This window comes from the organism of the source record quoted next, unplaced genomic scaffold (genome assembly GCF_019419815.1).
Source record: "Pyrus x bretschneideri cultivar Hongxiangsu unplaced genomic scaffold, Pyrus_bretschneideri_v1 Contig6, whole genome shotgun sequence".
In the NCBI taxonomy this organism is placed as follows: domain Eukaryota; kingdom Viridiplantae; phylum Streptophyta; class Magnoliopsida; order Rosales; family Rosaceae; genus Pyrus; species Pyrus x bretschneideri.
In genome coordinates, this window is record NW_025999798.1 from 10,320,928 (window position 1) to 10,331,062 (window position 10,135).

At 36.1% G+C, this 10,135-nt stretch overlaps 1 protein-coding gene across 1 annotated transcript; it reads left to right on the forward strand.

Annotated features, from left to right (window-relative positions):
• Positions 1 to 5,994: 5,994 nt before the first annotated feature.
• On the forward strand, positions 5,995 to 9,765 carry LOC103935981 (exosome complex component RRP41 homolog). The gene is made up of 13 exons (XM_009345813.2): positions 5,995 to 6,102; positions 7,158 to 7,211; positions 7,309 to 7,355; positions 7,443 to 7,503; positions 7,647 to 7,685; positions 7,810 to 7,877; positions 8,015 to 8,093; positions 8,176 to 8,212; positions 8,697 to 8,813; positions 8,900 to 8,985; positions 9,117 to 9,206; positions 9,373 to 9,432; positions 9,542 to 9,765. The coding sequence occupies exons 2-12, from the start codon at positions 7,158 to 7,160 to the stop codon at positions 9,418 to 9,420; spliced, it is 726 nt and encodes a 241-aa protein (XP_009344088.1). The 5' UTR covers positions 5,995 to 6,102; the 3' UTR covers positions 9,421 to 9,432; positions 9,542 to 9,765.
• Positions 9,766 to 10,135: the final 370 nt, after the last annotated feature.

Genomic DNA, 10,135 nt, shown 5'->3' on the forward strand with positions numbered 1-10,135 from the left:
ATGAAAACTAAAAACAAAATGCTTTTTAGCCAAAATGGTCCCTAAGATTTGCATAACACATCACTTTGGTCTCTGAGATTGAAAATCAATAGAGATGGTTCCTGAGATTGTCCACCATCCATTATTTTGGTCATTCCGTTAAAAACTCCGTTAAGTGTCTTGGAGCTCTTAGTCAGAAGTTTGGGCAATTTTCAAAGCTTCATAACTCAATCGTTTCTTAACCAAATTTAACGCATAATATATTAAAATGAAGATAAGAACAAGATTATACCTATTTGGAAGTCCAATGGTTGCCAAAGATGGCTGGAAAATAGCATGAAAGGTAACTGGTCCGTGGGAAAACTAGAAAACTCGCCGGAAACTGGGTAAATTTAAATGTTCATAACTTCTTCAATACTCAATGAAGTTTTTAACAGAATGATCAAAATAATGGATGGTGGACAATCTCGATGACCATTTCTATTGATTTTCAATCTTAGGGACCAAAGTGATGTGTTATGCAAATCTCAAGGACCATTTTAGCTAAAAAGCCAAAACAAAAAATCATTTTAAGGTGTTTTCACTTTCAATATTTTCTTTTTCATTTTTTTTTGTCCTTCTCTCCCACCATTCTTCTCATATCACAAGTACAAAATGTAAAAACCAAAAACTAAAAGCTAAAAGGTTGTCAAATGTGCTATCATATTTCTTAGGTGTTTTTTTTTTTTTTTTTTCAAGAGGTGCTAATTTTTAGAGTTGAAATTAGGGGTGATTTTTAGAAAGATTGGACCATAGATGCATTAAGGGACTTGGGTGGTTCCAGGACCACCTAGAAGCTTGGATAAATGGTGTGAGGACCTCTGGATCATCCAAATTTGGGCATATGGTAGAGGAGAAGAGTGCAACGGCAAATTGCAGTCACATGGTCTGCAAATGATTAACAAATGAGAAGAAAATATTTTGTTTTTAAAAGACTTGGCCAAAGCGACTTCGTTTTGAGCCAAGTCATTTCAAATAAATTATTTAAAATCAAGTCTTTTTATTAAGCCACGTGAGAGAGTCACTTTTTAATTAAAAATAAATAAAGAGAATCTATTATCTTTCTTCTTACCCGAGATCTCCACCTAATCACATTTTGCATTCACTTTTTCCAATTGCATTATGGATAATGTTAGGGAGGCCAAAATTTTAAACCAAATTTGCAAACCAAATGATGCATCACTAATCGGAAATAAGCATGTTAATCAACATTTAATTAATAATTCAATCATCTACAACCACATCATTTATTTTACACAGTTTGATTTAAAAATTTGGTCTCTCTACAATTCTCAATTCCAAGTCCCTTTTTCCTCTAACCCCCCACCTAACTAATCCCTAGGGCACCACCAGTTGCTCCACGTCATCACTTGTTTCACCTCCACGACCACCATCTCGTTCACTTCTCTTAATTTCCACCACCACCTAATTCCCTAAATTTCTGAATTTAAGTAAGTTTTCTATTTTAGCCTAAACTAATCATATACGATGTTAAAATCGATGTGTACTGCATGGAAAATTTAATTTCATAATAGATTATAGTTATTGTTAATTTGTTATGATTTGACTTCATAATTGATTTCTTGGACAAATTTAGTCTTTGTAGTTTATAATGTTGTTTGTACAAAGATTATGAATGAAAAGTTTTGTACAAAGATTATGAATGAAAAGTTTATAGTTTATCATTTAAATTTTTAATGTTATTTTTGTCTAATTTGTTTGGAGCTTTTATATTGAGATCACCCGATGTTAAAATCTTGAACCTGCCACTGATTGGGGGCATGTTTATTAATAAAGAATGCATGGAATGAAAGTCATTCACATTCCAGATTACCCCCTTGTTTACTAACTTAAGGGGGAATCATAATATGCATGGGTTTCGCATGAAATGAGAACTAGATTCCTAGTTTTGGAGGAATGACATTTTTCATGGAGAGATGGGATTGGAGAATAGGGAATGAAGAAAGTGGAGGTTCCATTACAAAATCAATTAGCAATATGGAAAGTAGTTCAACTTACTTATAAGCTCATGCAAGGTCTTTCCTCCCATCAAGGGATTTATTCTCAGTACTCCCCCTCACGTGTGTCAAATTCTCAAGTCTAGTATTTGGACAACACAACGGGGTGGGGTGGAGTGCATGTGGCTATTGAGTTTCACACGTATGACAACCTAGCTCTGATATCACGAAGAAAGTTAAGGTTCCACTATAATGAAGAAAGTTAGGATTTTACTATAAAACCAATTGGCAATATAAGAGTACACATGCAAGGTTCCTCCTCCCATCAATATGAGATTTATTCTAAAAAACGTCCTCTTACGTGTGGCGGATTTTCAGCTAAACACGTGAATAAGATAAATCGGGTGATGTAGAACACGTGTGGCCGTTAAGCTTTAGACGTGAGACAACTTGCTCTGATACTATGAAAAAAAATTAAGGTTCTACCATAAAACCAATTAACGATATAGGGAATAGTCTAACTTACTTATAAACCCATGCAAGATCCGTCCCTTCTCCCATTAATGTGGATTTATTCTCAACAAGGAATGAGAACAAACTTTTTAAACCAAATTATGCTAAATTTTTTTAATGATGAAAAGTAAAATGTAAAGGGTATTTGTGACAGCCCGTCCCGAACTTTTCGTACCATATGGGTGAAATGACGGTTTTGCCCCTAGTATGGTTGTTTCGTTGTGTGGTTGTTTTTGGGTTTTGATTGGTTGATTTTGGACCACACACACACCACACTCATTTCTCTCTCTACCCTGTCCCGAGACCCTCTCTCTCTCCCTTTCCTATCATTTTCGTACGGACAACACCACAAACCTTTGGATTCGTCACGGATCGAGGAAACAAACCACATATTTGTGCTTGTGAGGTCCTTAGGAGTTCAACCATACCCATTTCAGGTAAGGATACCTTCATTTTCACGTCGAACTCGAGATCCCCGATTTGGTCACTGTTTATGCACACGTTAATTCTTATGTTTTTGGGAATTTCAAGCTTGTAGGAAGCTTGGTGAGGTTCTCAGGAGGCTCGGGGTGGTTCGTTTGAAGGTTTTGGACGTTGGGATTGTGAGTTGCAGGTTTGGATGAAGTTGGTGGTGTTTTCCCGACAAGATTCCGTGGGTTTTGGTGCTTGAAAGTGGTATGGATTTGTTCCTCTTGTTGTAAACTTCATTTTGGTACCAATTTTGTAAAATTTGGATGAAAAACGAAGGAGATATCAAGTTTTGAAATTTTCCTGGTTTTCCGGCGCCGGCGACGGTGCTGGAGGTTGGCTGGAGAAGATGACGGAATATTCTGTCAGTTTGGACGGAATATTCCTAACGGCGTTAACGGAATCAGTTAAACTTAACGGAATATTCCTGACGGCATTAACTGACGCCGTCAGTGTGCCAGGCATGTGCCTGCGCGTGGGCGGTGCGTGTGGCCGTGCCTTGGCTGGTGCGTGCGGGCGCGTGCGGCGTCGGAAAATTATTTTTAAAATATGGGGATGTTCGTGAGGTTGAGTATATCACGTTGGTGTATTCATACACTTCATTTGAGCATTGTATGAGAAGTTATTTCGTAATGTTGGTTATGTGCTTTAAAATTAATGTTTTTATAGTTGTTTCGCATATAGGTGAGACCTATCTCAAGGACAAGCGCAATCACTTGAGGCAAGGGGGTTACGACCCTTCTACATACCAGTGAGTAGGCTTTTGGTTTTTCATATATACCTATATACTTGTGTTTTTCCCAGAAAATGAAATGAAACGTTTATACGTTTATATGCCATGCATATTGTTTGCCCGTTTAATTATGCATTATTAGTTGCATATATATATATATATGTGTGTTTGGTGCTGCGAACGCACAGGTAAGTGCCAGGTAAGTTATGGTTTATGTTTATATTTAGTAGTGATTTGAGATGCATAGAGAGCTCATAACCTGCACCCCCCGGTGTTAGTGCTCCCGCCCAGAGTTAGGCACAATCCTTCACGTGATGTTCACCTCCCGCACCACACGCTCATCTTGGATCCAAGTTAGGTGCACAATCCTATCGTACAGACCACTTTAGGTGGTTCCGACTCGTAGGTGACCCGTGATTATTCGCCCAGTCTTCACGTGATCGTAGCACTTGAGCGTACTTATTTTACACCCAGTCCTGTCGTACAGACCACTTTAGGTGGTTCGGACTCGTGTGCAGGTATAGTTAGTGAGTTGTGGATTTGAGCTCTAGATTCAGCTGTACAGGTCACGTTAGGTGACTCCGGCTGACAGATTACATGGCATGGTTTGGCATTACCTGAGTACTTGCATTTTATTTAGAGGCATTTGATATGGCTTATTTCTGAGCATGACTTATATATATATGTATATTCTATTTTTCTGGGAAGCATACAGGTTTTACGGCGAGAGGTTAGAACTTTGTTTATGAAATGGTTTTTGAAAAGCTTGTTTTTGCCCACTCACGTTTTCTGTTTTGCGCCCCTCCAGGTTCTAGTTTGGCTAGCACTCTTGGTGGCTCCCTAGAGGATTTTCCCGGCTTATCTGACAGATTATCACCAGTGTAGGACCACCTTTGGGTGTGTTTATTTAGTGTTGTTTCTCTCGAACTGCACTAGGTCGTCCGTGCTCTGAACTTGGTTTTTCACACTTATGCTTGCAAATGTATGTTATTACTTTGTGTATAGCTAGGTTTGTATTTTATTCGTACTCTTATTATTATTTATTAGCTTCCGCACTGTGCACATGGTTACGTCACTTCCGCGTGACGGCCATCATGCCCTGATCTAGGTCGGGGTGTGTCAGTATTTCAGTAATCTAATTAGCTTTTATTATGATTATTAGTAGTTAATAAACACATTATTAGGCTTTAGCTTTTTTCTTATTTCGATTCATGATAGTTTGTAAGCATTTCAAAGAGGGTGCTTCGTTTTTCGTTTCATGCCTACTCTAATTTTTACACGACCAGATTAGGGTGCAAGCTGGAATGATGTTTCCGATTACGATTGTAGAATTTTCGAATTTGAATATTTTCTGAAAATTTAGAATGGACATTGAAATGCATATAAGGATTTCGAGAATTCTGAATTTTCTCGAAGTGTTCCGTATTTATTCCGATATTTAAAATATATATATATATATATATATATATATATGAATTTTTGTAGTTACTCAAATTTATGGATTTTGCAATCAACTTTTGTATTTTATTGTTAGTTTTGGCTACTTTTTGTTCATTTTTTTATATCATACTAGCATTTGCCTACAAACTTTGTGTCTATAAACACATTTTTTTAGAAAATGAGAAGACGAGAGGGGGAGAGAGAGAGAGAGAGAGAGAGAGAACATGGGGGGAGTGAGAGGTTTTTGTTTAAAAAAAAAAAAAATATTGGAAGTATTTTAACATCACCTGTAGTGAGGCTTCAATAAAAAACAGTAAATTTTGGATCTGTGAAATTACATGATTGCCCATCATTTTTTTGTGTGATAGAAGACTATGTAGTTTTTTTTTACCCTCTTTTGGTTGACAAAGAAGATTTCATTAATTAATAGAAATACTAATATATCTCCAATACCACAAACTTTAACTGAATTTATACATGAACATGTATCAAATATTATGAAAGAACAATAAATTGCATGTACGAAAAAGTTCGAGAATATTCAAAATCCGACAAAATTTATGAATTATGTTTTAAAATTTCCGAGTTACTTTGATTCCAAAAATTACAAAAAATAAAAATTTAAAAATTAGGATCCCAATCCTATTTGATTTTTAAATTTTAAAAATGAAAATTAGAAGCATTATTTCGAATCCGATCCGTTCAAAATCACCTCTTGACCCAGTTCATGTTAATCCCTGTTTCATTCACATTGATATTGTGATTCTAATTTCTACGTACGTAAACAGACCTTAGACATTGTTTGACCCGAATAAAAAAGAGCCCAACCTTTTAAAATAGGCCCAGGTTTCAGCCCAATGCTTCCACCCTTTGTAAAACCCCAGGCGGCACTCTCTAAACCCTCCACTGTATTCTGAATCTCAACTCTTCTCCTTGTAAAATCTGCAGTTGTTCTTCTCAGTTCTCACCCAGGTCTTCCCGCTTCCTTTCATTTTCTATCTTAATTTTACTATTTAGGATTTAACTAAGCTTATAATAATGAGAAATTTCGCTTTTTTATTTATTTTTTTCAATGAAAAATCACACCTTTTTTTTTCTATTTTTTTTCTTCTGAAACCCATTGCAATTTCACGCACCCTCTTCACTCTCTTGCCTAAACTCGCTTAAGTTTTGTAATTTTACTAATTTCTGGCTTTTATTTTTTCATGGAAGTTTAAAACCTTGTTTAATATGTTGATTTTTCTATTGGGGTTTTGGGGTGAGAGCCATGAGGGAAGCTAGGGTTTGTTTGTGTGTGTCTTTGAGGCCTACGTAGTAAAATCTTGGGTTAAAATCAGAGGAATTGGAGTTGTGGGTTTTGAGTAGGGTTTAGATTAACTATATGGGATTGTTGTTGATTGATTATGTTTTAGATTTTGAAATTTTGCTCAAAAAAAAAAAAGATTTTGAAATTTTTTAATATTTGCATCGAAGGTTGGTAGGCAAGTATGTGTCACAGACATGGGACAATTGAGATGAGCCTCGAATGGAAATGCCCATAACGATTAACATTATTGTGGGTTTTATTCTGCATTATTGTGGGTTCCAATGATTTGAGTATTCCACCATACCCGTTCATTGTCTTAATTGAGAACGGTTTCTGCTGTAATGGGTTTCATGATTAAAAGATAAAAGGTGGTCCTTTCGTTACTGATTTTTTCGTACAAGTGTAAGAGTTGTTGAGGGTGTTGAAGGGAAGGTGAAAACAAAGTTAGCTTCTTCTCTGAGAGTTAGCGTTCTTTATTTGAATTACTTCCTTTTGGTTAGTTAAGTGTTTTTTTTTCTTGACTTCCGTCTTGTTTGTCTAATTTTTTTGATAAGTATAGGCATGAACCATGATAGAGTAGCCATATTGTTGCTGAAACAAAGCCATTATGCATTAATTTATGGAACTTTGCAGTTTGGTTGTCATGGCGTTTAAATTTTAGACAGTGATTGCTTTGTTATCTATGGGGTTTCCTAAGTTGGTTGTTACGAAGTTCTAACAGATGGAGTACGTGAGCCCAGAAGGTCTTCGCTTAGATGGTCGGCGGCCCATGGAAGTATTTTTCCATCTCTCAATTTTCCATTTTATTCAATCATAATCGTTATAAGTTTTCAATTATATTTATGAACTAAATATATTTTCTTTGATCCCAGATGAGACAAATTCGAGGAGAGATTGGTGTTGTGGACAAAGCTGACGGGTTTGAATTACTAAGGCCTTGATTCTTCTTTTCTAATCTTTGTAATTTAAAAAAAAAAAAAAATTGATCTTTCATATCAAATTTCAGTTCTGCTGTGTTTGAGATGGGGAACACCAAAGTCATTGCTGCAGTATATGGCCCTAGAGAGGTTAGCCAACACTTTCTCTTCATTCTATAATTTCGAGCTAAAATTTTAATGATCTTGTGCATGGTACTCATTATCATTTAAAAGGTCTTGTACAATTTTCAATTTTAATTCATTCAAGCTGTTAATATACTTTTGTTTTCTAGGTCCAAAATAGGAGCCAACAGATGAATGACAGGGCACTGGTAATAGTTCTCATCTCAGTCTCTGTGTGTTAAACTTATCTATGTTGTGGTTAGTATGATAAACCTGACAGGCATTGGTAATGTTTGTAAATGTAATTTCGTTTGCAATTGTTAATAAGTTTAGGTGCGATGTGAGTACACCATGGCAAATTTTAGTACTGGAGATCGCATGAGGAAGCCAAAGGGTGATAGGTGATATATTCTATTCTATTTCATATTCATACATGCTTTGTTTGGATCATCATCAATATAAAATTCAACATAAGAGTGTTGTATCCATAACTAAATTAAATTATAGCATTAAAATGTGTATATTTGATGCTCTCCAGACGATCCACAGAGATTTCTCTTGTTATTCGGCAAACCATGGAAGCATGCATTATGACACATTTAATGCCTCGGACTCAGGTTCGACTGATGCATCTTGGGAACTTTTCTTCAATGAATGTCTAGTTTGTTCTTTTCTGAGCCTTGTATCTGTTTACTGCAGATTGATATTTTTGTGCAAGTTCTCCAAGCAGATGGAGGTAAATCCCGATGTTTCTTTGCAGCCATAGGTCCTATATGATATGTTTCCTTTGTGTGTGTGAATGTTTGGTCCTGTTTGAGTCAAGATATTTGTAGATCCAGGCTTATTTTCTGAAAAACGAAGTCTCCTCAATTCATTTCATGTACGTTAACCACTTGTATTTGAATTTAAAGATGTTAGTTTGCTTCAGTTTTTTAACTACTATTGAGGTAGTTCGTGTTTGAGGGTCAACCTATGCTGCAGGCAGTTCATTAACAGTTATTGCTGTTGTTGCATCGTATGGAAATAGAGATGTGAACGATAGTGTTCACTGTTCACAAAGTGCCATGGTTGTCCCTGTTATATGTGTATCGGTTGGAATGCTAACTATTTACTATTTAGCAAATACTATTGGATTTGAACAGGTTGCTTCACTGTTTTAACTGAAGAATGGAAAGATCTATCCTTGAGTTCGATTATTTTATTTATTTTATCTTTGGCAGGTACTAGATCTGCATGTATCAATGCTGCAACCCTGGCCCTTTCAGATGCTGGAATTCCAATGCGTGACCTTGTTACTTCCTGTAGTGCTGGCTACCTTAATAGCACACCTCTACTTGGTAAACTTTTACATTACCTTATGCTTGTATGGCTCCTGTAAGGCCATTGTAATATTCATGTGAGCTTATTGTTGCTGGTTTGGCAGATTTAAACTATGTAGAAGATAGTGCTGGAGGCGCTGATGTCACTTTAGGCATTATGCCAAAGTTGGACAAAGTGACTCTTCTTCAGGTAATTGTCATATTTGTTTCTCAATCTGTTCTCACAATGGTAAGTTACAATTGTTGTGTTAGTTGGCATCTACAGTGTCTTCTTTGTAGCGCCTTTTGTAAACCACTTATTCGTGATGATCGTTGATGCAGATGGATGCTAAATTACCATTGGACATTTTTGAAAATGTAATGCAACTTGCAATCGAGGGCTGCAAGGCAGTTGCAACATATATTCGAGAAGTAAGCACTTTTTTGCTCTATTTTTCCGCCCCCGCAGTGATAAGTTCTGCCTTGACATGTGGCCTCTGTATTTGGACAGTGCTTGTTGCTCAATGAGAGTTTGCTTCATTTCTTGTTGCAGTATTGCCATCTTTATTGGAATTTTAATATGGGTTTTCTATGATAGGTATTACTAGAGAATACAAAGCAATTGGAGTATCGCCGAGGCACGTAGTTTCAAATCATGGTAAGGCCAAGTACATTGTTTATTGTTATGGAAGTCTGATAAGTTGTAACAGTCACGGACAGTCACCCACCTACTCTGCTTTCAAAGTTTTGTTTTCTGCTGCCCGTAGGTTTATAGCTGTTCTTATGAAGTTTGACGGCAGTTATATCATGGAGACGGTGTTTGATGGAGGAAGTAGGCTTAAAATTAAACACATTCAGTCGAGTATCCCCAACCAGAGAGCTGTTTTAAGATTCTGAAAATTGTATCTGTAACATCTACGACATGGCTCTTCTTGTAAATGAATATTCTGAGTAACAGATTTTATATCAAAGAAGATCCGTTTATTTCAAAGATGGACAATAAATTAATTATGTGTAAACAAGGAAAATCCATAACTAGGGTTACATTGGTTCAGAAATGTTCACTTGGTGACCAGAAAATACATGGTCACTCACTATTAGTTTCGATATTAGGGTGGAGAATGAATATTGTGTTTTATGTTTTAACTTCAACCCGTTATTCACTATCATTACATCACAAACCCAGAAATGCTATAGAAAGTGTCCCATAGCATTTTCTCAATTTTTTTTTTTATTTTTTTTTAATTTTTTATTTCGAAACAATAGATTTTGTTAGATTAAATATTAACCGACAAGGTTCGAATTCACGTCATCATGCAAGAGCACAATACTTTTCTACCACTGTGATAAAAGACCGCTTG

Excerpts from the sequence above, each read along its gene's own strand:
- LOC103935981 (XM_009345813.2), top strand. The coding sequence starts at position 7,158 with ATGGAGTACGTGAGCCCAGAAGGTCTTCGCTTAGATGGTCGGCGGCCC. Across the intron at positions 7,212-7,308 it reads ATGGTCGGCGGCCCATGGAA|ATGAGACAAATTCGAGGAGA; the intron begins GTATTTTTCCAT and ends CTTTGATCCCAG. Across the intron at positions 7,356-7,442 it reads GTTGTGGACAAAGCTGACGG|TTCTGCTGTGTTTGAGATGG; the intron begins GTTTGAATTACT and ends ATCAAATTTCAG.